General features: G+C 39.2%; 1 protein-coding gene across 2 annotated transcripts in view; it reads right to left on the bottom strand.

The window, feature by feature from the left end:
- ARMC3 (armadillo repeat containing 3) overlaps window positions 1–27567 on the bottom strand; it is a 92160-nt gene that overhangs the window by 56654 nt on the left and 7939 nt on the right. For both annotated transcript variants that reach the window (XM_060161461.1, XM_060161471.1), the window contains exons 2-7: window positions 27059–27176; window positions 20151–20276; window positions 8522–8590; window positions 8101–8276; window positions 5537–5731; window positions 2972–3155 (exon numbers count right to left, since the gene is read on the bottom strand). In XM_060161461.1, coding sequence (XP_060017444.1) covers window positions 2972–3155; window positions 5537–5731; window positions 8101–8276; window positions 8522–8590; window positions 20151–20276; window positions 27059–27176 — 868 coding nt within the window. The remainder of the gene's footprint in view (window positions 1–2971; window positions 3156–5536; window positions 5732–8100; window positions 8277–8521; window positions 8591–20150; window positions 20277–27058; window positions 27177–27567) is intronic.

Below are 27567 nucleotides of genomic sequence, written 5' to 3'. Positions count from 1 at the left end.
ATAACAAAAAAATTTTAAACCCAGTTTAAAAATGGGCAAAGGATTTGAATAGGCATTTCTCCAAAGAAGATTTTTTAAATGGCCATTTAGCACATGAAAAAGATGCTCAACATCACTAACCATGAAGGAAATGCAAATCAAAACACAAAGAGATACCACTTCACACCCATTAGGATGGCTACTATTAAAAATAGAAAAAAAGACAGAATATACCAAGTGTTGGCAAGAATGTGGAGAAATTGGAACCCTTGTGCCCTGTTGATGGGAATGTAAAATGGTGTAGCTGCTATGGAAAACAGTATGGCAGTTCCTCAAATTAGTAAACGTAGAATTACCATATGATTCAGCAATTCCAATTCTGGATATATACCCTAAAGAATTGGAAGCGGGGGCCCAAAGAGATATTTGTACATCTGTGTTCATAGCAGCATTATTCACTGTACCCAAAAGGTGGAAGCAATCCAGGTGTCTATTAGCAGATGAAAGGATCAACAAATGTGATATAATCATACAATGGCATATTTTTCAGAGTTGAAAAGGAAGGACATCCTGACACATGCTACAACATGAATGAACCTTGAGGACATTATGCTGAGTGAAATAAGCCAATCACAAAAGGGCAAATATTGTATGATTCCACTTATATAAGTACTTGTAGTCAAACTCACAGAGACAGAAAGAATGGTTTCCAAGGACTGCAGGGAGGGAGAAGGGGGGAGTTATTTATTCATGGGTACAGAAGGTTAGGCTTGTGAGACGAAGAGGCCTGCAGCTGGATGGTGGTGATGGTAGCACAACATGAATGTATTTAATACCACTGAACTGTACGCTTAGAAATGGTGAAGTCGGTGAATTTTATATTATGTGTATTTTACAATTTTTCAAAAAAGAACAGACCTCATCTCCTTTCCTTCAGTCAAAACCTGCCCTTCTTCTTGAGTTCCCCATTTCTGTGAGTGGCACCATTCTACGTCCAGCTGTCCAAGCCAGAAGGCCTTGTCCTTGGCATTACCTTCTTCTTCCCCCAACCCACAGAGTCATTCAACAAACCCATATGGACCCTCAAGCACCGTGCTGCTGGGTCTCCTTGCAGACGCCTCTGAGTCCATCACGACCACCTCGGCTCTGCTTCAGGACCCCCCTCCTCTCACCTCGATCACTGCAGCAGTCCCCTTCCCGGTCTTCCTGCATCTGGTCCTGTGCATGTCTAATCTCTTCTCCACTTTGCAGCAAGAGTGCTCTTTCTCTAAAAAGTGAAAATCTGTAGGGTTCCCTCCCCTCTCTAAGTCACTTGAGGGGTGCTTTGTTGCCATGAAAATAAAGTCCAAAGCTCTTAAACTTGGCTCGTGATGCCCGTTAGCATGTGGCGCCTCACTACTTCTCCGGCCTGGACTCTCAGTTTTCTGCTGCACTCTATTGACTGGCCATTCTGAAAACTTTCAGCTCTGGAACTCACCACGCTCTGTCCCTCTCTGGCCACTACACACTGTCCTTTCTCCTCAGAGCACTGCTGAGCACCCACGACCCACCAGGACCTTCTTTGCCCAGCCAGTTTCCCTCATCTCCTCTAGGTCTGAGCCTGTAAATCACCTGTTCCAGGAAGGCTTGTCTGACCCGAGTCTGCGTTAGGTGGACCCTCCTGGGGGATCCTGTTCCCCCATCATCAGGCACGTTTAACACGGCATCGCGACTGCCTGCTTACTTGCCTGCCCTGGGTTTGTTGATACAAACTGGGGGCTTAATAAACATTAATAAATGAATTCATAAACAGTCCAGATAGTCTGTAGCTCACTCACAGACACATCCCTAGGTCACTGCAGTGCCAATAGCGTAATTAGTAGTAGAACTAGAGTGCAAGAGCTCTCCATCCCGTGCTCTTTTCACTACTGTATCGAGTGATGGGTAATAAACTCACGAAACTTGTATCACAAGAGGGGCCGAAACCCAAAGAGAAGTTGAGATACGTAAAAATTTTAGGTTTGACATTGCTCATGTCTTTCCATTGCCCTCTCATCTGGTCTCAAATAACTAAGAAGGCCTGGGATAGATGGAGAACAGAACTGACCAGGTAATGACAACGCCTAAGTTCCTTTTGGGAGAATTCTGAATTAAGCAATTTTGTCAAAATTAATTTTACAGGCTGTCTTTAGATTTGGCCTGTATGATGTAACTCACGAGGCCCCTCTCTATTGACTTAGTACTGGGAGGTGAAATTTGGCACACTGCATTAAAACTTTGAAGAAATCCAGTATGGGTTGAAAAGGAAATGTTTCCCATAATATAGACATATATACAGATGTGAGTATATATGTTTAGAATATAAATCACTTAAACTAGTCAAAGCTGTCATCATTTATAAGAGGGGTGATGTGGAAGGGGGAAAATAAAATCACATCTTTTATTAAATAAAATACTCCACATATACATATATTGAAATTATAATTTTATCTTCAGTGCTCACGATGTAATTAATCTCCCATATTTTACAGATTTATGTCAACATAGCTTGCCAGTGAAATGAAAATTGTATTTTGTGTATAGTATGAGCATATTATTTTTCACAGCTATATAACATGGAACAGCTAGACTCCAGCTGCAACTCGAAATTACTGTATAGATATCATTCCAAATGTGGATTTATTGAAATGATGTTTTCGGGATTACAGAGAGTGCATACATTCTGTAAAATTTCAAAATCAGGAGAAATAAAAGCTTAAAACTTAATTTAGGAATGAACTGTTTAAAAATAGGTTATAATTAAATCATATTGAGTTTATTAAATCCTGGACAAAGCAATCTCTACTTTTACTTACTAGCATTGAGATGAATTTTGATCTTGAATAGTAAGTATAGCACTATCCTCAAATGACCATCTAAAAGCAGACAAATGCTGTAGCATTTGTTAGTACTAATTGAAATCAAGACTACAGGAGGAAATAGGTATGCTTAGTTTATACAAAATGAGACATACGATCATAAGCGGCTTTAGTAATTGCTCTTGCTGCATTCTTTTGAATATCAGGAATTGTAGAGTTTTCTGCAAATGATAGGAGCTTCTTAAGATCCCCTGTCTGCTGAATCATCACCATGGTATCCATATCTTCAAGGCAATTGGCCAACACGGAAAGCGCTTCTATATGAAGGTCACTCAATTCCTAATAATAAAAGCAAACACAACTTTAGAAAATTGTAATAAAAGCAATCCACACTTTCCAAATTTTATTACAAGAGGGACTCAGATCAGTCAGAACATAATGTAATTAATTTTGTTGTGACAGAGGCCCAAGGAAACAGTTCTGTTTATTAATGTGACATCTCTCTCCCTGACCATTAGTCCCATCTCTTATTTCCCCTATTCCAAAATGTTTTACAGATAAAAAATAGTTGCTGGAAACTTCCAGCAATGGTATCCAAGTGATGTTGCTCAAACAGCCTTCCACCGACAAGTTTAAAATCTAAAGAAAATATTTTTTGAAAAAGCAGACAGAAGCTGAAAGTATATTCCTTAAAATCTCCAGTTGGTAGAGGGAGGTATTGTGAGTGTGTGGCTTTCTTGCCTGAGGAATCTCCAGAATCCCCATAGCAGTGGAAAACTGAAGCCTTTTCTGAACAGTTAGAAATTTAAGGTAGAAATCACAGTAAAGATGCTCCACTGCCGTGGTATTCTACACAGCAGTGGTTCTGATCAAGAAACTCACTTCACAGCAAAAGAAATGCAGCAGTGGGCAGATGGTCACAGAAATCACTGGCCTTCCCATGTTCCCTACCATCCTGAAGCAGCTGGCTTGATAGAATGGCCTATGCAAGACACAGTGACAGTGCTAGCTAAGTGGCTAGCTAACTTGCAGGGCTATATGTTCTCTGGAACAGCATCCTATATGTTGCTGTTACTCCCAGGAACCAAGGAATGGATATGGGAGTGGCACCACTCACTATTACCCATAGCAATTCAGTAGCAAAAATTTTGTTTCCTGTACCTGTAAACCTTATGCTCTGCTGATCTAGAAATCTTAGATCCAAAGGGAGGGATACTTCCACCAGGAGACACAACCATGAGTCCACAGAACTAAAAGCTAAGACTGCCACCTGGCCTCTTTGGGAGCCTCATGGTTCTGAATCAACAGGCAAAGAAGAGAGTTACTGTGCTGTTTGGGGTGATAGAGCCCACCTATCCAAGGGAAATTGGACTGCTACTCCACAACAGAGGTGAGGAAGACTATGCCTGGAATACAGGGGGTCCCTTATGGCATTTCTTAGTAATACCATACCCTGTGATTAAGGTTGATGGAAAACTATAATGACCCAATCTGGGTACCACTACTAATGGTCCAGGCTCTTCAGGAATGAAGGTTTGGGTCACCACATCAAGTAAAGAATCAAGATGGGGCTTCCCTGGTGGCGCAGTGGTTGAGAGTCCGCCTGCCGATGCAGGGGACACGGGTTCGTGCCCCAGTCTGGGAAGATCCCACATGCCGGGCTCCTGCGCGTCCGGAGCCTGTGCTCCGCAACGGGAGAGGCCACAACAGTGAGAGGCCTGCGTACCGCAAAAAAAAAAAAAAAAAAAGAATCAAGATGAGCTGAGGTGCTTGCTGAGGGCAAGCGGAATATGGAATGGGTATCGGAAGAAGGTAGTTATAAATACCAACTACAACCATGTGATCAGTTACAGAAAAGAGGACTATAATTGTCATGAGTATTGCTTCCTTATTTTGTTATGAATGTGCGTTTGTGTGTGTGTGTGTGTGTGTGTGTATGAAATATCCTTTTCTTCTCTCTCTTATCCCCTCAGGCAACATGAGATGTACTGCCTTTACAATATGGTATTTAAGTACGGTTAATTTTACATCTTATTATGGGATGTCAAGGAGAAGAGGAAACATCATCCAAGGACTTTGCATCCTCCTATGGGGAAGGGGACAGTGTGTGTTTTGTTGTACACAGGACAGCTGGACCATGTTAAGTAGAAGTATGATCTTTTTTTTGTCTTTATTTGGAGATTAATGATTTAGGAGCTGTGTACGGATGCCAGATTGACTAGCGATGGTTAATATTTATGTTTTAACTTGACTAGCCCACAGTATCCAGATATTTAGTTAAACATTATTCTAGATGTTTCTGTGAAGGCATTTTTTTAGGTGAAATTAATATTTAAATCAGTAGACTGAGTAAAGCAGGTTACCCTCCATCATGTGTGGTAAATGACTCTTCTTGCATTACCCTAAAGAAAACTGGGGCAGACAAAGGTTAAAAGACTAATTCCAGGTGTTTCAAGAAACATAAGATCACAAACAAAACTTTAAAAATCTTAAATCAGAAGATTTTAAAAAATTAAATTATTTTAGAATGCCCTCTACCAATTTTCTGATTTAATTGTGCTGGTAAACTATGTAGCAATAAGCAAATTAGTCCGTTCTACTTAGCATCATGCTTAAATATAATAAAATTTCATTTAAAAATATTCTATAATTTGTATTTTATAACAACACTTAGGAGAGATACATCTCCTCATAGAGAGTTGAATGAATGTTACAGGTACCTTAGTTTCTAGGATCTTAATAAGATGGTCCACTCCTTGACTGTCTCTTAGCATTGCCCGGCACTCCTTATCATTTGTAATAACACCTAAGGTTTTGAGAGCCAACAACTGAATAATTGGATATTCTGACTTCAAGAGATCTAATATAGGAGGGATTGCATTTAGTTCTTGAAGTGTCGCTCGGCACTGAAAATCCTGCCAGGAAATATAAATGTTCAAATAAGTGGTTTTTAAAGCAAAATACAGTCTTAAGAATGGAGAGATTCTATTTTCTAACAAAGAACATTATAAGTTATAATGTTCCCATCTTTTATTCTGGATTTGCTTCCAAAATAACTCACAAACAAATATAAGCAAACCCTGGATTGACACCAAAATATTCATTTTAACTATACAGACCTTGTCAATAATAGGAAATAGGCATGATCTATGACTTCTCAGCAGCTACTGTTTTTTTATTATACAGAAAATTCCTCTTACTACAAACAGCATCACAATAAAATCTATGCATAATGAAATTCTTTTCACACGCTATACCCTGTTTCAAATAGTAGTCGATAAAATGAAATTACGGTATCCATTCCTTATTATTGTCATTCAGATGGATGGTTTATAAAATGCTAATCTGCATGCAGTGCTGTTGGCAGGACCTGTGCATGCAAATTTACATCAGGTTTAGTTCTGACACATAACCTTAATTTAAGACATTTACAAGAGCAAGGGGTCATTAGAGTCCAGACAAGTCGCTCTGCATGGTGTGCCTGTAATCCTGGGTGAGTGGTGGAGGGAGGGTCGTTGGGGTGAGCGACAGAGAAAACAAAGCAAAAAAGTCATGAAAAGCCCCCAAACTCTGACTACTAAATCATGACATTTTAAATCAAAACAGGGTAAACTTAAAATAGAATTAAAGACAGAAAAGACCCCACTTCCAGCTTATCTTCCCTCTATCCTTCAACTGGCCTCTCATAGTCAGCTTCCTTCAGACATAAAAACTGTAGGTTGCTGCTTGCTATGGGTTGAATTGTACCCCCCCAAAAATATCTTGAAGTCCTATTCCTCAGTACCTCAAAATGTGACGTTATTTGGAAATGGGATCGTTGCAGATGTAATTAGTTAAGCTAAGGTCATGGGGGAGTAGGGTGGGTAATTATTGGTGTCCGTATAAGATTGGTGTCTTTATAACAGGAGGCGAGAGAGCTGACAGAGGGAGAGATTGCAGTGATGAGGCTGCAAACCAGGGACCACCAAGGATTCACAGCCACCACCAGAAGCTGGGAAGAGGTAAGGGAGGATTCTACCCAGAGTCCCAGACGGAGCATGGCCCTGATGACAGCTTGATGTCAGAAGTCCAGCCTCCAGAACCGTGAGGGAATAGGTTCCTGTTGTTTTAGCCAGTTTGTTGTACTTTGTTACAGCAGCCTTAGGAAATGAATACACTGTTATTAGCTAGTCCTTCTGTTATGAAGAATAGTGGAGGTAAGTCTTTTCATTTCCACTTGATAAAAAATATAGAGAAATAGACTTAATGAGGAGTCTTGGCATGAAACACACAGACACGTTTTCAGGATTATTTAGGCCTATAGGATGAAGTAAAGTCACCAGAGAAGGGGTATGGCTGCACTTGCTCTTCAGGAAGAGGAAAGGTAACACCAGTGGGTGCCCAGCTACGTGGCAAGGACATGCCAGGGCCAGGGTTGCATGCTTTGGGTGCCTTTTGGCATGAGTGCCTTTGTCCTCTTTTTCTATATATTTTGTCTAGATACTTTGCTTCTCAATGAAACCTCCTTCACCTTTGCTTCCATATCTCTTCTTTCACATTCTCTTGACGGCTATTTAAAATGGTGTCTTGTACTTCCAGGTGATCTAAAGCTTATCAAACGTGTGTGGGAATTGTTCAGGAACCTGAACAGGAAAAGAAGCAGAGAAGGCTGTCCAAAGTGGCAGCAAGCTGACCTGCTGGGGGTGTGAGGGTGTGTGTGCTGGGTTGGGGATTGGAGGGGAGGGGCCAGAGGACAGGACAGGTTGTGGGCGGAGGGTGGGTAGGGTGTTTCTTCCATTATGAAGGAAAGCATCACAGTGAGGTAGCATCTTGCAACTGTGAATGATGAGTTCTGTTCAGCAAAACTCAACTTTTCACCAACAAATAAGCTGAATCCAAAATCTTGGTACATTGTGTAAGGCAGATGATACCAACCAATTGGATCACCAAGATTAGATCAACAGTTAACTGCCTAGGTCAAAACTAGTTCAACACCAATATTAGATTTCCTGTTTTGGAAGAAATAGTACTTACCTAGTATAATCCTGCCTTAATTTGCAAGCCCATTCTATTCTTTTAAAATGCCCTTTTATGGGGGACAATTACTTACAAAACGTGAAAACTGAAAGGTATCGACTCTAAACTTCCATTATTTTTCCTCTGAATGATAACTACTAAATAGTACTGAGAAGGAGTGATTTTAATTAAAACTGGACCTTTTTTTAAAGCTTTGTCCTTTTTTTAATGGGAAAATAAATTCTATAACCAGCTTTTGTCAAAACTCATTGTTAGAAATTAATCTCACCTGGACCAAGTTGTAAATGCACTCGATAGAATTCTTCTTCACGTCCGGGTCTGGGCTGCTTAGCAGTCTGATGAGAGGCTCTAATCCACCTTGTTCAAATATTTGCACTTTGCTGGTATACTCTGCAGACATGTTTGCTAGGCAAAGACTAGCAAACTCATGGATAACTACTTCCTCTGTGTATCAAAAACAAATAACACAAGTATGTAAAGGCGTATTCAACCATTATGTTAAACCACGCTGTGAAAACCAAAGCTCCACAGATCTTACCTTGCTTGGAGCCCATCTTAGTTTGAGAGAGTTTAATGACAATACAGAATTGGTGTTTCATAAACTATTTTCAATCGGTACTTTAATCAGATGCGAAAAATAAATCATTCCCCATTTTTGAAATATTGATAGATGGAGGATGCAGAGTTACCTTCTGCGGCCAGCTGAGCAATCACAGAATTCATGACATCTAACTCCCTTAACAATTTTTTGACATCATCTACAAAAGAAGAAACAGAATATTAATGTTTATTAATTATAATAATAATGGCAATGTCTGTGGAATAGTTCCTTATGAGATAGGTTCTATTATTACCTAATTTTACAGATAAGGAAATTGAGGTTCACAATCACACAGCAAGTAAGAGGTGGGGACGGGTTTCACACCCAGGTCTGTCTGACCCCAGACAGACTATAGCCCATGTTGCTTGATTGCTCAGCTGTACGACCTTCCAAAACACTAGAAAAGATAACCATAAATGCACGAAAGTGCCTAGAACACCATCAGTAAAGTTGAGTTACTGTGCCCTACACTTGCTTATGATATAACAGTAATTCTTTTTGTTTTGTTGGGAGGATATTTTTAAATTTAGATTTTAATAAAACTAGTATAAAATGCAAATAAGAATTATCCTCAGCCTTTTCCCATAAATACATCTTGTATATGTTCCATTTGCTTATCAGAAATGCCAAAGATGCTTAAAGATAAGTATATTAATTTTTTAAAGTTCACTTTTGTATTATTTACAGGAGCCTAATTAAAGCTAGACAATTATGCCCCTGCTTCTTTCTTGCCATCCTTAACCCCCTTTTTCTGAGAAATAAGGCATAGCTGCTACTTCAGTTTTGCAATTTCTCTTCTTGGTCGATTATCTCTTCTGTAAGCCAAAATTAGTGTTACCAGAAGTTTGGAAAAATTCACTTTGCAGCAGCTGAAGCAGATGGTCTCGGGAATTAACCGCTGGATACGTTTGCCTTTTCTTGGACACCTTTTCCTGTGTGATTCAGGGATGTGGCTGTTCCTCAACCTGTCAAAACTTCTTTCTCTCTGTTCTGTTCAAAATGGCTCAAAGAGGGCTAGCGAACTTACAGCTAGCTATATATGCACATGGATAGGCTTTCAGCACAAAAGAATAATTGAGTTTTGGGGAAGTGTAGGACTTCATATTTTACAGTCGAAACTCCTCTGAAAAACGCATTACCTCCACAGGTCTAGAAATAATAGCCATGGCATAATAGTCAGATCCTTCCAAGTGTCCTGGTAAACTAGGCAGAGGTGCCCCCTCTGGAAAAGCATGCTGTCATTCTCTTCTCACTCTTATGAGTCCAGTCTGTGTTGTTTGCAATGATTTTTTGGAAGGTTGTACCAAAGTTCCCTATTTTTACATGCTAGAAGAAAAGCATTTCTGGGCTTTTAGATCTCCAAGTACATTCTCCACTTAGTATACAAGATAATCTTACATCTACTTCAGAGTTTCTGCTACAACGCTGACCATGAGGTCAGGAAGATTCTGGCCCTGTGTACTCTCTGCTCCTTGTGTTTCCCTGCAGGAAGCATCTGCTCCCACAGGGAGAGGGCCCCTTGCTGCATCTGTATGTGCCACCACCCCCTTGCTGTGCCCAAACAAGTTAAAAGTTTTCATCAGAGGCTTCTCTGGGCCACGAAATTCCTTTCTACATATGAATTTAGCCCAGGTCTGTTCAACAACAGATCTAGGAGGTTTATCCACTACACCACTTTCTTAAGGCTCAATGGATCATTCAGATTCAATGGCAGCTCTTGTAAATTGGTGGCATAGCTGATTAACTTGTTATTCAACTTTCTGACACCAGATTGTTCAAATAGTCCTTCTGTTCTTGAGGTTAAATCAGCAGAAATAATGGGTAAGCTGCTACTTCTGTCACTTTAAATATAATATTGATCTCTGTCCCCTTCTTTCTCAGCAGAGAACACTCTCAGATATGGCAACTTGGACTTGTGGTTGGGCCACATGAACACGTTCTAGGCAAGCAGTGGGACACCTACAATTCTAGCTTGGTTCAGAACTGCCAGCACCTTCCTTCCCGGAGTACCTTCATGCCATCTGGGTTTTTTTTTTTTTTTCTCAGTCATCAATTTTATACACATCAGTGTATACATGTCAATCCAAATCGCCCAATTCATCACACCACCATCCCCACCAACCCGCCGCTTTCCCCCCTTGGTGACCATACGTTTGTTCTCTACATCTGTGTCTCAGCTTCTGCCCTGCAAACCGGTTCATCTGTACCATTTTTCTAGGTTCCACATATATGCATTAATATATGATAATTGTTTTTCTCTTTCTGACTTAACTTCAATCTGTATGACAGTATCTAGAGCCATCCACGTCTCAACAAATGACCCAATTTCATTCCTTTTTATGGCTGAGTAATATTCCATTGTATATATGTACCACATCTTCTTTATCCATTAATGTGTCGATGGGCATTTAGGTTGCTTCCATGACCTGGCTATTGTAAATAGTGCTGCAATGAACATTGGGGTGCATGTGTCTTTTTGGATTATGGTTTTCTCTGGGTATATGACCAGTAGTGGGATTGCTGGATCATATGGTAACTCAATTTTTAGTTTTTTAAGGAACCTCCATACTGTTCTCCATAGTGGCTGTATCAATTCACATTCCCACCAACAGTGCAAGAGGGTTCCCTTTTCTCCACACCCTCTCCAGCATTTGTTGTTTGTAGATTTTCTGATAATTCCCATTCTAACTGGTGTGAGGTGATACCTCATGTAGTTTTGATTTGCATTTCTCTAATAATTAGTGATGTTGAGCAGCTTTTCATGTGCTTCTTGGCCATCTGTAGGTCTTCTTTGGAGAAATGTCTATTTGGGTCTTCTGCCCATTTTTGGATTGGGTTGTTTGTTTTTTTAATATTGAACTGCATGAGCTGTTAATATATTTTTGAGATTAATCCTTTGTCCGTTGATTTGTTTGCAAATATTTTCTCCCATTCTGAGGGTTTTCTTTTCGTCTTGTTTATGGTTCCCTTTGCTGTGCAAAAGCTTTGAAGTTTCATTAGGTCCCATTTGTTTATTTTTGTTTTTATTTCCATGACTCTAGGAGGTGGATCAAAAAAGATATTGCTGGGCTTCCCTGGTGGCACAGTGGTTGAGAGTCCACCTGCCGATGCAGGGGAAACGGGTTCGTGCCCCGGTCCGGGAAGATCCCACATGCCGCAGAGCAGCTGGGCCTGTGAGCCATGGTCGTTGAGCCTGTGCGTCCAGAGGCTGTGCTCTGCAATGGGAGAGGCCACAACAGTGAGAGGCCCGCGTACCACAAAAAAAAAAAAAAGATCTTGCTGTGATTTATGTCAAAGAGTGTTCTTCCTATGTTTTCCTCTAAGAATTTTATAGTGTCTGGTCTTACATTTAGGTCTCCAATCCATTTTGAGTTTATTTTTGTGTATGGTGTTAGGCAGTGTTCTAATTTCATTCTTTTACATGTAGCTGTCCAGTTTTGCCAGCGCCACTTATTGAAGAGACTGTCTTTTCTCCATTGTATATCCTTGCCTCCTTTGTCATAGATTAGTTGACCATGGGTGCGTGGGTTTATCTCTGGGCTTTCTATCTTGTTCCATTGATCTATATTTCTCTTTTTGTGCCAGTACCATATTGACTTGATCACTGTAGCTTTGTAGTATAGTCTGAAGTCAGGGAGTCTGGTTCCTCCAGCTCCGTTCTTTTGCCTCAAGACTTGTTTGGCTCTTCGGGGTCTTTGGTGTCCCATACAAATTTTAAGATTTTTTTGTCTGTAATTTTTTTTTTTTTTGGTAGTATCTTTGTCTGGTTTTGGTATCAGGGTGGTGGTGGCCTCATAGAATGAGTTTGGGAGTGTTCCTTCCTCTGCAATTTTTTGGAAGCGTTTGAGAAGGGTGGGTGCTAGCTCTTCTCTAAATGTTTGATAGAATTCACCTGTGAAGCCAGCTGGTCCTGGACTTTTGTTTGTTGGAAGATTTTTGATCACAGTTTCAATTTCATTACTTGTGATTGGTCTGTTCATATTTTCTATTTCTTCCTGGTTCAGTCTTGGAAGGTTATACATTTTAAGAATTTGTCCATTTCTTCCAGGTTGTCCATTTTATTGGAATAGAGTTGCCTGTAGTAGTCTCTTAGGATGCTTTGTATTTCTGCAGTGTCTGTTGTAACTTCTCGTTTTTCATTTCTAATTTTATTGATTTGAGTCCTCTCCCTCTTTTTCTTGATGAGTCTGGCTAATGGTTTATCAATTTTATTTATCTTCTCAAAGAACCAGCTTTTAGTTTTATTGATCTTTGCTACTGTTTTCTTTGTTTCTATTTCATTTATTTCTGCTCTGATCTTTATGATTCCTTTCTTTCTGCTAACATTGGGTTTTGTTTGTTCTTCTTTCTCTAGTTCCTTTAGGTGTAAGTTTAGATTGTTTATTTGAGATTTTTCTTGTTTCTTGAGGTTGGCTTGTATTGCTATAAACTTCCTTCTTAGAACTGCTTTTGCTGCATCCCATAGGTTTTGGATCGTCATGTTTTCATTGTCATTTGTCTGTAGGTATTTTTTGATTTCCTCTTTGATTTCTTCAGTGATCTCTTGGTTATTTAGTAACGTATTGTTTAGCCTCCATGTGTTTGTGTTTTTTATGTTTTTTTCCCTGTAATTCATTTTCATAGCGTTGTGGTCAGAAAAGATGCTTGATATGATTTCAATTTTCTTAAATTAACTGAGGCTTGATATGTGACCCAAGATGTGATCTATCCTGGAGAATGTTCTGTGCACACTTGAGAAGAAAGTGTAATCTGCTGTTTTTGGATGGAATGTCCTATAAATATCAATTAAATCTATCTGGTCTATTGTGTCATTTAAGGCTTCTGTTTCCTTATTAATTTTCTGTCTGGATGACCTGTCCATTGGTGTGAGTTGTTAAAGTCCCCCACTATTACTGTGTTACTGTCGATTTCCTCTTTTATAGCTGTTAGCAGTTGCCTTATGTATTGAGGTGCTCCTATGTTGGGTGCATATATATTTATAATTGCTATATCTTCTTCTTGGATTGATCCCTTAATCATTATGTAGTGTCCTTCCTTGTCTCTTGTAACATTCTTTATTTTAGAGTCTATTTTATCTGATATGAGTATTGCTACTCCAGCTTTCTTTTGATTTCCATTTGCATGGAATATCTTTTTCCTTCCCCTCACTTTCAGTCTGTATGTGTCTCTAGGTCTTAAGTGGGTCTCTTGTAGACAGCGTATATATGGGTCTTGTTTTTGTATCCATTCAGCAACCCTGTGTCTTTTGGTTGGAGCATTTAATCCATTCACGTGTAAGGTAATTATCGATATGTATGTTCCTATGACCATTTTCTTAATCGTTTTGGGTTTGTTTTTGTAGGTCCTTTTCTTCTCTTGTGTTTCCCACTTAGAGAAGTTCCTTTAGCATTTGTTGTAGAGCTGGTTTGGTGGTGCTGAATTCTCTTAGCTTTTGCTTGTCTGTAAGGCTTTTGATTTCACCGTCGAATCTGAATGAGATCCTTGCCGGGTAGAGTAATCTTGATTGTAGGTTCTTCCCTCTCATCACTTTAAGTATAGCATGCCACTCCCTTCTGGCTTGTAGAGTTTCTGCTGAGAAATCAGCTGTTAACCTGATGGGAGTTCCCTTGTATGTTATTTGTCATTTTTCTCTTGCTGCTTTCAATAATTTTTCTTTGTCTTTAATTTTTGCCAATTTGCTTCATGTCTCGGCATGTTTCTCCTTGGCTTCATCCTGTATGGGACTCGCTGAGCTTCCTGGACTTGGGTGGCTATTTCCCTTTCCCTGTTAGGGAAGTTTTCGACTATAATCTCTTCCAATATTTTCTCGGGTCCTTTCTCTCTCTCTTCTCCTTCTGGGACCCCTACAATGCGAATGTTGTTGCGTTTAATGTTGTCCCAGAGGTCTTTTAGGCTGTCTTCATCTCTTTTCATTCTTTTTTCTTTATTGTGTTCCACATCAGTGAATTCCACCATTCTGTCTTCCGGGTCACTTATCTGTTCTTCCGCCTCAGTTATTCTGCTATTGATTCCTTCTAGTGTAGTTTTCATTTCAGTTATTGTATTGTTCATCTCTGTTTGTTTGTTCTTTAATTCCTCTAGGTCTGTGTTAAACATTTCTTGCATCTTCTCGATCTTTGCCTCCATTCTTTTTCTGAGGTCCTAGATCATGTTCACTATCATTATTCTGAATTCTTTTTCTGGAAGGTTGCCTATCTCCACTTCATTTAGTTGTTTTTCTGGGGTTTTATCTTGTTCCTTCATCTGGTACATAGCCCTCTGCCTTTTCATCTTGTCTATCTTTCTGTGAATGTGGTTTTTGTTCCACAGCTTCAGGATTGTAGTTCCCATGCCATCTGTTTTAAGTGCATTCCTTTTTTAAAAAGGTTATTTTATTGAAGTATAGTTGACTTACAATGTTATGTTCGTTTCTGCTGCACAGCAAAGTGATTCAGTTACACAAATATATACGTATTTTTTTCCATTATGGTTTATTACAAGATATTGAATACAGTTCCGTGTGCTATACAGTTGGACCTTGTTGTTTAGCCATTCTATACATAATAGTCTGCATCTGCTAATCCCAAACGCTCAATGCATCCCTCTCCCACCCCCATCCCCCTTGGCAACCACAAGACTGTTCTCTATGTCTGGGAGTGTGTTTCTGTTTCATAGATAAGTTCATTTGTGTCATATTTTAGATTCCTCATGTAAGTGGAGTCATATGATATTTGTCTTTCTCTTTCTGAATTACTTCCCTTAGTATGATAATCTCTAAGACTCTACACAAAAAACTACTAGAATTAAGCGATAAGTGAATTCAGCAAGGTAGCAGGATACAAGATTAACATACAGTAATTGTTGCATTTCTTTACACGAACAATGAAATATTAGAAAGGGAATGTAAAAAAAAAAATCCATTTTAAAATCGCATCCAAAAAATAAAGTACTTAGGAATAAACTTGACCAAGGAGGTGAAAGACTTATATGCTGAGAACTATAAAACACTAATAAAAGAAACTGAAGATGATTCAACGAAATGGAGACACTTCCCTGGTCGCTCAGTGGTTAAGAATCCTCCTGCCAATGCAGGGGACACGGGTTCGATCCCTGCTCCGGGAAGATCCCACATGCCGTGGAGCAACTAAGCCCGTGTGCCACAACTATTGAGCCTGCATGCCACAACTACTGATGCCCATGCTCCTAGAGCCCATGCTTCACAACAAGAGAAGCCACTGCAACGAGAAAAGCCTGCGCACAACGAAGAGTAGCCCCTGCTTGCCGCAACTAGAGAGAAAGTCTGCGTGCAGCAAGGATGACCCCCCAAAATAAATAAATAAATTTTAAAAAAGAAATGGGGCTTCCCTGGTGGCGCAGTGGTTGAGGGTCCACCTGCCGATGCAGGGGACGCGGGTTCGTGTCCTGGTCCAGGAAGATCCCACATGCTGCGGAGTGGCAGGGCCTGTGAGCCATGGCTGCTGGGCCTGCATGTCCGGAGCCTGTGCTCCGCAATGGGAGAGGCCACAACAGTGAGAGGCCCGTGTACCGCAAAAAAAAAAAAAAGGAAAGATATCCCATGCTCTTGGATTAATTCTTATTTACAGTTTTTTTGTTGCATAATATTGACCACCTAATTTACTCTTGATCTTGTATACTCTTTTACATCAACCTTTTCCTAAGATGGCAAGCTCTTCAGATTGCCTTAATCAGGCGTTTAAGCCACAGAACGGTACTGATCCGTGGCCTGTTAGGAACTGGGCTGCACAGCAGGAGGTGAGAGGAGGGTGAGCGAAGCTTCATCTGTATTTACAGCCGCTCCCCATCGTTCACATTACCGCCTGAGCTCTGCCTCCTGACAGCATTATGGTGAGTTGTATAATTATTTCATTATATATTACAATGTAATAATAATAGAAATAAAGTACACAATAAATGTAATGCACTTGAATCATCCCAAAACCATCCCCTGACCTCCCCGCCAGCCCCCCAACCTGGTCTGTGGAAAAACTGTCTTCCACGAAACCGGTCCCTGGGGCCAAAAAGGTTGGGGACTGCTGCCTTAAGTAATGTAATGTCTGGGCTTCCAAGGCTACTTCTCCTCACGAGGATCCTAATGAACTCTCTCTTTAGCTGAACCCTCTTCATTAAATGAGTCTCTGTTGTATGGCCTCATTGAACTAAATACAAACTGGAAGGTGAAAGAAGATAGCAGCTTCCGTTTTTGTTTTTTTTTTTTGCGGTACACGGGCCTCTCACTGTTGAGAGGGCCCAGCCGCTCCGCGGCATGTGGGATCTTCCCGGACCGGGGCACGAACCCGTGTCCCCTGCATCAGCAGGCGGACTCTCAACCACTGCGCCACCAGGGAAGCCCCAGCAGCTCCTGTTTGATAAAAAGGTTTAACAAAGTAATTTAAATTCCTATCTTGAATGACCCAAGCATGGCACAAACACATAGCTCAATCACTCTAGAAAAAAAAAATTTATTTGCAACTGCAAAAGGGAAAAGATGGTTCTCATAGCAATCCTTTAGCACCTGGAATGTTGGAACATTCTGTTGGTTCATCCACTATGAGCATAGTGGTGGAAAACCGTACGAAAATACAAATTTCTGAAGAAGCATCAGTTATTTTAAGACTGTCCAAAGATGATGATTTAACCATGCAGGTTCAGAGGTGCATTTATTTACATACTGGTCTGGAAACATGACTTTGCATTTAGGTCAAAAGACTTGTTGCTTATTTTTTATTCCAAGTTTCCTTGGACATGTATGAAAAGTGAAGCACTAGCTATTGTATTGGCTCTCTTACCAAAAAAGGAGCTCTGCAAGCAGTTGAGGATGCCATGTGTTTTATCCATGTCATCAGATAGTTCAAAGAGAAAATCAGGTAAGTTAATCCCAATAATGGTTTGATTTTTTTCACCCACTTCACAGAATCAAAAGAAGGTCCTTACAAGTTCATGCAGTATACTTGAGACCCAGGTACTCAGTGGAGACGTTGAAGACAGCAAAGCTCTTTCCATGGTTAAGCTTTGCAGTTGCAGACTGCACTGGTTCTAGAGCTGTTTATAGCCCAGCCAGCCAGCTTACAGACTGTGGTTTGACGGGTCTAAGGGAGCCATCTCATTTAGCACCCAAATGTAACAGTATTCTTTACATTTGGGGGCCACAGACTCCTTTAGAAACTCATGAAATTCAACTTAAAAACCTACTTAGAAAAATTTGCAAACAAATTGTAGGGTTTCACAGATGATAAACTTGTATATATTAGAAGATGAAAATACAAAATAAAATGAATAACAGAAATTGACATAAAAAGGGAAAAAATCACAGAGACCTAGATATTAAATTGAAAATACAAATGTAAACAGGAAATTATAACTCTCCTTTCTAAATCATTTAGAAGGAGAATCTGACTTAGCATGGACACTAATGTTAAGGATCGTAAAAGATTTTAGTGAACAGAAGGTCTACTGAACTATGAGTCAGAGAGTAAAGTTGTAATTTAGCTCTCATCTCAGTTCTGCTACTAGCCACCTGCATGACTTTGGGCAAGGAACCCAATCCTTCGAGGGATCTTTCTGATGTTTAAGGAGTTGGGGCTTCCCTGGTGGCACAGTGGTTGAGAGTCCGCCTGCCGATGCAGGGGACACGGGTTCGTGCCCCGGTCCGGGAAGATCCCACATGCCGCGGAGCGGCTGGGCCCGTGAGCCATGGCCGCTGAGCCTGCGCGTCCGGAGCCTGTGCTCCGCAATGGGAGAGGCCACAACAGTGAGAGGCCCGCGTACCGCAAAAAAAAAAAAAAAAAAAAAAGGAGTTTGACTTCCCTGGTGGTGCAGTAGTTAAGAATCCACCTGCCCATGCTGGAGACACGGGTTCGAGCCCTGGTCTGGGAAGATCCCACATGCCGCAGAGCAACCAAGCCCGTGCGCCACCACTACTGAGCCTGCGCTCCAGAGCCTGCGAGCCACAACTACTGAGCCCACATGCCACAAGTACTGAAGCCCGTGCGCCTAGAGCCCGTGCTCTGCAACAAGAGAAGCCACCGCAATGAGAAGCACGCGCACCACAACAAAGAATAGCCCACGCTCGCCACAACTAGAGAAAGCCTGCGTGCAGCAACGAAGACCCAACACAGCCAAAAATAAATTAATTAATTAAAATAAATAAAATAAAATAAGGAGTTGCACATGGGGTGTTACAAAGCACCTTTGGTTTTCAAACTCTGTGGTATGCATGCAGAATAAAACGGAACAAATTTAAATATTTTCCCTGTTTTGGTTATAAATCTATATGGCACATTCAATATGGCAGAATTAGTCTACAGACAACCCGAGACAGATTTATGAAGGCCCCACAATACGAATGATTACTACTTTATTTTAACTTCTCTGTGCCTCAGTCACCTCATATGTAAAGGAAATAATAGCACCAACCTCATTAAGCGATTTAATATATAAATACTATGTACGACAGTGCCTGGCACATTGTAAGTACTTTGTAAGTGTTGACCAATGTTACTGTAATCTACATTGGTGGAATATCCACTGCCCACTGACTGTCCTCATCCTGCCGTCCTTCCCGGAAATACTCCCAGAGCCCCCGCCTTGTAGCACAGCCACTGCTAGGGCCCCTGGAGTTTCCACCAGAAACCTTTCCACTAACTGCAAAGTGCCCCCGCCAACCCCATAACACTGCAGGTACTGTTCACGTGGTCTCCGCAGCTGAGGCTGTGATGCCACAGATGCCAGAGAAGGCTCTCCTTCCCCTCCCTTCCCCCTTCCTCCACTCATAACTGTCTCTGAAGACACCAAGGCCACAGTCCCTGCTGGACACCATGGAATGAAGGGCCCCCATTGCATCACAGAGGGTCCAGGGTATGTGAGCTGGGACACTGCAGGAAGCTGAAGGAGGAATCTGTGCTTGTGTGTTTGCTGAGACCATGGTAAAAAGGAGAAGGTAGGATGATTTTAGCCACATGCCATGATAGAGACATGTTTATTCCTATGAGCCCAAGTTTCATGACAGAATTCAGTCTCCACCAAGAAAGTCATTTTTTATTATAAATAACAAGGCTTTTGTTGTCCAACTCGAAAATCTACCACCGTAACATGAAAATGACTTACAAACGGAAAACACGTCCTGTTCACTAGTCAGGGACTGCCTGTATTGCATGGTTTTAGTCAAACTGATATTCTAATAGAAGTGACAGCATATTTTAAGTAATACTGTTATTCCACCATATTAAATATGTGAAAATAGTAAAGCAAGTAATAGGTCTGATTTAAGGAGTAAATACATATCTAAATTTATGTTTGGCAAAATATAGCTTGCAGCTTCAAAAAATAAGTGTATCAAAACTTTTTACTCTGGGCTTGTTACAATGAAATACACATGAAGTGTAACTTACACAGGCAGACATTCAAATTACATTATCCTAACTCAAGAAAAAAACTATTTTAATTTTAAGAGACAATGATTGTTCTAACTTATAAGACTGGAATATACTACATCACCAACTCTGAGAGTTTTTCCATGGATATATGTGCACATATTTTTGTATTTAAAAATATCACTTAAAATATGAAATCATACATTTGTTGCACATTACACTTATTTAACTTTCTTGTTGACATTAAAGTCAGCTTAAATAAAATTAAAACGAGTCCTTTAAGGTTAAATTTAAAAGTATAATGCATCATGTGAGATTATTTGATTAGTTTTAAAAGCAGATACTTACTATTAGAAGCCAGAATTCCAAATATCATAGTAGCGTTTCTTCTCACAATTTTGTCTTCGTGGTTGAGCAGCTTAGTTAACGGTTCCACAGCTCCAAGCTCAAGGAGGGTTGCTTTATTTTCTTCACCTGACATCACAGGTAAAATAAAATCAGACATGGATAGCAATCTCATCAAAGTTCTTCTTTGTGTCATTTCAATATCTTATTTGTCTTTCACATTCCTCTGCTTCCACACGTATTTCTCTCAGAATAAACCTTAGAGCTCAGGTATCCTAGACTTGCTACTCTCCCTTCCCTGGATGTTTACAAAGCTGGCTTCCTCATTTGGTTCTTAGCTCACACTGAACCTCCCGAGGGGTCTCTTCTGATCACCCTACCTAATGTCATCACTACATCCCAGTCTTTCTGATATCTCTTTATGCTGCTTTATTTCCTTCATACCACTCAACGATCTCCGTGCATTGTTCGCTTACACCCCTGTTACTTAACTTTCCATGAAGACAGATACCCTTTCTGTTCTATTCTCTTATAACGTCGTGCCTAACACAGTGCCAGGCATGTAATGGAAACTCAATAATACTTACTTGCATAATTAATTATAAAAATTAACACACAGAGTCCCCTCTTCAAATTCAAGTGTGGTCGAGTTTAGGGTGCTCATTTTTCACCCAGTGGGTTTGCCTGCAGCCAGCGTGGAGGCACACACACAAAGCAGAGCCACCGGGGTTACTGGGATTCCTTAGCTGTGGCAAGAAGCCCCAGAACCAGAAGGTCAGTGAAGGCCAGCATCTGGCCTAACTGTAAAAGCAGTTTATCCCTACCCCAATAAGTGGGATATCATTCTGCAAAGTCTGGAATAATATTTAGGTCCTGATTAACTTCAGCTTTTCAATTTCACCAGCTATGAAAATGCAAATTTCATTTTCAAAATTAATTTGAGTAAAATAAAGTCTTTTAAACATTTTTGCCTCAGTTTTCTTTTAAAATTAAAATATTTTATACTTGAAGTTATAGGTTCATTCTGATAACTCAGTTCTCTGAACACAGACTTGTACCTTCCTATAGCCTGTGGAACTGCCCTGTATCTAAATGATTAAATCTGTCACTTGATAAGAATATGCTGAAATATGCATTATTGACTATTACAAACGTCCTTCTCAAACCTTCCATAATGTTTGCATTTTATTGGGGTTCTAAAAGTGAATTTCTTAGATGAAAATATTTTGTCAAATAAATTTTTTTTTTTTTTTTGCTGCGCCACGCAGCATGTGGGATCTTAGTTCCCTGATCAGGGATGGAACCCTCGCCCCCTACAGTGGAAGAACGGAGTCTTAACCACTGGACCGCCAGGGAAGTCCCAAATTTTAATTTAAGGATAAATTTTAGGATACTTAAATAAATGGTGGCTTCATAGAATCAATAGAGAAATATTCCATCTTTTTCAATTTTCTAAAAGAGTTTGTGTACAATTGGTATTATTTCTTCCATAAGTGTATGGCAGAGTTCAGCAGTGAAAACATCTGGACCTAAAGTATTCTTTGTGAGATTTTTAAATTACAAATTTCCATTTTTGTAATAGATAAGGGGCTATTCAGGCTATCTATTTTTCTTTAATGAGCTTTGAGAGTTTGTGTCTTAAAATGAATTTGCCCAATTCATCTAAGTTGTAGAATTTATTGGCATTAAATTGTTCATAACATTTAGATTATCCTTTTAATATCTATAGGAGCTATAGTGATGCTCTTATTCCTCATATCAATAATTTGTCTTCTCTCTTTTTACTTATCAATCTGGCTAGACATTTTCATTTCACTGCTTTTGTCCACTGTTTTTCTATTTTCTGTTTCATTGATTTTTGCTCAGGTATATATTATATCCTTATTACTGATGCCTGGGTTTAATTAGCTCTTGTTTTTCTATTTTCTTAAAGTGGAAGCTCAGGTCATTGACTTGAGAGATGTTCTTGTTTTCTAACAGGCACTTGGTGCAATAAATTTCTCTCTAAATACTCTTTTAGTAGTATCCTACAAGTTTTTATATGCTGTGTTTTCATTTTTAATTTGGATTTTCCTTCTGATTTCTACTTTCACTCACAGGTTATTTACTAATTATTATTTTTTTTAAAAAATTATTTATTTTTGGCTGTGTTGGGTCTTCGTTGCTGCACGCGGGCTTTCTCTAGTTGCAGTGAGCGGGGTTTACTCTTCATTGCAGTGCACAGGCTTCTCATTGCGGTGGCTTCTCTCGTTGTGGAGCACGGGCTCTAGGCGTGCGGGCTTTAGTAGTTGTGGCATGCGGGCTCAGTAGTTGTGGCTCACGGGCTCTAGAGCACAGGCTCAGTAGTTGTGGCGCACAGGCTTAGTTGCTCCACAGCATGTGGGATCTTCCCGGACCAGGGATCGAACTCATGTACCCTGCATTGGCAGGCGGATTCTCAACCATTGCACCACCACGGAAGCCCCTACTCACAGGTTATTTAGAAGTGTGTTATTTGCTTTCCGACTATTTAGTGATTGTCTAGAGTTCTTTGTGTTATTGATTTTTAATTTAATTCTTATGTGGAATAGCATATATTTTGTATGACTGGAATTCTTTTAAATTTATTAAAGCTTGTTTTATGGCCCAGAATATAATCCATTTTGATAAATGTCCTGTATGCACTTGAAAAGTGCTGCTGTTCTTGGAGTGTTCTATAAATATAAATTAGGTTAAATTAATTTATATTGCTGTTCAAATCTTCTATATCCTTACAGATTTACTGTCTACTGGTTCTTTCATTTATTGAGAGAAGAGTATCAAAATCCTCAGCTATAATTGTAGATGTCTATTTCTCCTTGCATTTCTAGCTTCATGTAATCTGAAAGTCTGATATTAAGTACGTTAATTGTTTAGGATTTTTCATAGCATCTTGATTAATTGACCCCTTTATTATTATTATAAGATGGCCATGTTTATCTCTGGTACCACTCCTTTTTTTGTCTATTTTTGTGATATTAATATGGCTATTTCAGCTTTCTTTTGATTAGTGCTAGCATAGGATATCCTTTTTCATCCTTTTACTTTCAAGTTATTTGTGTCATTATATTCTAAGTGCATTTCTTGAAGGCATCATGCAGTTTGGTCTTGCTTTTTTCCTAATAAAACACTCTCTCCCTGTTAATTGATGTATCCAGACCATTTACATTTAATTTGATTATTGATGTGGTTAGGTTTAAATATACCATCTTGTTACTTATTTCTTATGTGTGTCATTGTTGTTTTTCTTTTCTTCATTTCTGCCTTCTTTGTATGAATTGAATTTTTTATGATTCCATTTTGTTCCTTTGTTGGCTTATTTGATATCATTGCTTTGTTATTTTTGTGGTTGCATTGGGGTCTGTAGTGTATGTCTTAGCACAGTCTTCTTTCAAGTGGTAGTATACTACTTCACATATAGTACACTTACAATAGTATACTTCCATTTTTCACCTCTCTACCTTGGTTCTGTTGTCATATATCTTACTTTTATATGTTTCAGACTACACAATATATGATTATTAGTTTTGTTTAAAATAACCAATTTGCTTTTTAAGTGATTTAAATAATAAGCAAAAAAACCCTTATATGTTACCATTTATAGTGTTCTGTATTTATTCTTTTGTGTAGATCCATATTTCCATCTGGTGCCATTTTCTTTCTGCCTGAAGGACCTACTTAATATAATTAGTAGTGCGGGTCTGCTTGCAATGAACTATTTCAGTTTTTGAATGTTTGAAAAAGACTTTATTTCACTTATGTTTCTGAAAGATATTTTTGAAGGGTGTAGAAATCTAGGTTGAAAGTTTGGGGGTTTTTTCCGGTACTTTTTTTTTTTTTAACTTTTACTGTAATATAGTTGATTTACAATGTTGTGTTAGTTTCAGGTGCACAGAAAAGTGATTCAGTTTAAAGATATTGCTCCACTGACTTCTTGCTTGCATCATTTGTGATAATAAATATGTTGTCATCCTTATTTTTGTCACCCTGAATGTAACATTTTTTTCCTCTGGATGCTTTTAAGATTTTCTCTTTATCAGTCTTTTCAAGAAATTTGATTATAACGTGCCTTGTAGTTCTCTTCATATTCATTGTGCTTCAGTTTCGTTAAGCTTCTTGGATCTGGGGGCTTCGAGTTTTCATCAAATTGGGGGAAATTTTAACCATTATTTTCTGAAATACTTATTCTGTTCCTCACTCCTTTATTCAGAGACTCAAGTTACACATACATTGGGTCAGTTTTGATTTACAAATTGAATTATATCCTCATTATGCATTGTATTTTCCTGCTTTTTGTCACACCTGGTAATTTTTTACTGGGTGCCAGACATAGTGAATTTTACCTAGTTGGGCAATGGATATTGTTGTTACCTTGAAGTTTGTTCTGGGACACAGTTATCTGGAGAAAGTTTGATCCTTTCAGGTTTGCTTTTAAAATATTTATTTGATAGTACTAGAACAGGGCTCAATCTAGGCCTAATTGTTTCTAACTATTGAGGCAAGACCCTTCTGTGTACTTGCACAATTCTCCATGAATCTTGAGGTTTTGCAGTCTGGCTGATGCGAACAGGCACTACTTCTGACCCTGTGTGAGCACTAGGCACTGTTACCTCTGATCCTGTTGGGTGCTTTGTCTGACTTCAAGTAGTCCCCACACATACACATGTGGATCAAGCTGAACACTTGAGTGGGAGCCTTTACAGACCTCCTGAGTTCTCTCTCTGTGCAACTCTTTCCTCTCTGTTACTCTGTCCTGAAAACTTGCTGCCTTCATCTTCCTGGATTTTCAGGTCTATCGTCTCAACTCAGAGAGTCCACCAGGCTCTGCACAGGTTACCCCTTCCTGGGCTATGGCCTGGAAACTCTCTGAAATCAATAGGCTGGGGCAATCAGAGGGCTAATTTCCTTTGTTTCCTGTTTCTCAATGGCCTGATATTCAGTGTGTTGCCAACTCTTATTTCATATATTTTTCTGTTTTCTTACTTGTTCTGGTAAGGAGGTTAAATCTGGCCCCTTACTTCATCTTGGCAAGAAGGCAAAGTCCCATCATTTAACTTAAGAAAATATTTCAGAAAATACTGCTAGTACTGAACATCAGACTTACAATATAAAAAGAGATGACATGTGATGACTCTGTTCTATAGATGCATGGTCCAATATCTCCCTGAAATTTGACCCAGTATTCTACACAATCTACTCATGAACCATACCTTCCAGAACCACTCTGTTTTTTATCAGAATTCCCAACGATGACTAGAGTGAGGTGATGGTGATGACTAGCCAGGTGAGTATTTTACCATTTGCTAATTGAATGATTTGTTGTTCTCTCATATAAGTCCCCCAAACAATGTTTTTTTTTAACATCTTTATTGGGGTATAATTGCTTTACAATGGTGTGTTAGTTTCTGCTTTATAACAAAGTGAATCAGTTATACATATACATATGTTCCCATATCTCTTCCCTCTTGCGTCTCCCTCCCTCCCACCCTCCCTATCCCACCCCTCCAGGCGGTCCAAACAATGTTTTGAAGTACCATTTCTTTAAAATCAAATTGCTCCCATTTTAGTTTAAAAAGGTTTTGTTAAAAATACCAAGCTACACTAAACTCTTCAAATATTTCCAATTTCAATGTTACACAGTATAATAAAAGTCTGATTTTATCACCACTTGGAATGAACTAAAATGTAACTATCTCTTATGTTTGTAAATCCTCTATGAACAAGTCTTTCAACAAAATCTAATTTGTAACATTTACAACATTTTAGTAAACTTTATATTTTACAACAGTTTTAGTTTTACAGAAAAATTTCAAAGATAATACAGATACTTCCCATGTGTCCCACACCCAGTTTCCCCTGTTATTTTACATTTTACATTAATAGGGACATTTGATGCAGTTAATGAACCAATAATGATATGTTATTACTAATGAAATTCCAGTTTATTCAGATTTCCTTACTGTTAGTTTTTCTTTTTCTGTTCCAGCATCCTATCCAGGATCCCCCATGACATTTAGTCACTGTGTGTCCTTAGCTCCTGTTGGCTGTGAGAGTTTCTCAGACTTTCCTTGTTTTTGATAGCTATGACAGTTTTGAGAGTACTGGTTAGGTAATTGGAGGATGTCCCTGAATTGGAATTTGTTTTATTTTTTTTTTTAAATCATATTTAGACTGGGGCTATAGGTTTTGGGGAAAATAACATAGAAATGCCATTTTCATTATGTCATGTCAAGGGCATTTATTATCAAATGACTTATCTCTGTTGATGTTGATTTCGATCACCTGGCAGAGGAAGTGTTTGTCAGGTTTCTCTGCTACAAACTTACTCTTTTCCCCCTGTGTCCATCTTGCACTCTTTGGAAAAATGTCACTATGCACAGCCCCTAAAGAATAGAAGTTGCATCCCACCTCCTCAAGGGCAGAGTATCTGCATAAATTGGGATCCTTCTGCATTGGAGATTTGTCTTTTCTCTCCCATTTGTTTACTTATTCAATCATTTATTTGTCTGTATAGACTTATGGATATTTATTTTCTTCTTTAATATAAATTATCGGGCTATAAATCCAATACTTTGTTTATTTTGTTGCTCAAATTATTCCAGCCTTGATCCTTAGGAGCTCTTTCAGCTCCTGTGACATTTACAGTTTTTTAAACTGCAATAAAGCCTTCAAAATGACTCTTCTACCCATTGACTAAATTGCTCCTTAAGACTGGGTTAGGCACATAGGGAGATATATTACTTTCAGGTGATGCATTAAATGATATACTGATTGTCTGAAAGAATTCATCAGACAGGAAGTAAGTTAAAGACTGGGGAGAAAAGTGCCCATTATGTAGCAAGTATTTTTAAGAAACTAATGAAATAGAAAGATAAACTGAAAAAAATCCAAACCTTTTAAAGCAAATCTATAAATGGCTTCACATGCTTTAGCCAAAATTTCTTCTTCTGGAGAATTAAGCATTAACACCACGGTTGCTGCTTTTTTGCTTTCAATTGTTAAGGGATCAAACTGAAATTCAAAGAGAAAAATATCAGAGCCACATACAAGCTTTAAAAGCACATAAAACATGAGTGGTGTGTTGAAACTTAAAGAGAGCATAGTCTTACAAAAAGGATGTGGTCACTGCCCACAAAGTGCACTGTAAAATTTTTATTTAAAAAGTATCACAGTTGTCAACATTGGCGGCTTTGGAATTCCTGGAGTATGGAGGGAAGAGCAAAGTATTTTGGAATCCGGCAGGTGTAGTCTCTCATTTTAGCCATGGGGAACCAAACTAGTTACTTAAGCTGTTAGAATTTCAGTTTCCTTCTCTGAATAACGGGTATAATAATACCTATTGCAAAGGATTAAGGAGCGGATTAGAGATCATGTATGTAAAGCACTTAGCACATTGTCCGGC

The sequence above is a fragment of the Lagenorhynchus albirostris genome, chromosome 1 (assembly GCF_949774975.1).
Source record: "Lagenorhynchus albirostris chromosome 1, mLagAlb1.1, whole genome shotgun sequence".
Lineage (NCBI taxonomy): Eukaryota > Metazoa > Chordata > Mammalia > Artiodactyla > Delphinidae > Lagenorhynchus > Lagenorhynchus albirostris.
Note: the sequence above shows the minus strand (reverse complement) of the source record. Positions and strands in the feature narration are given on the sequence as shown.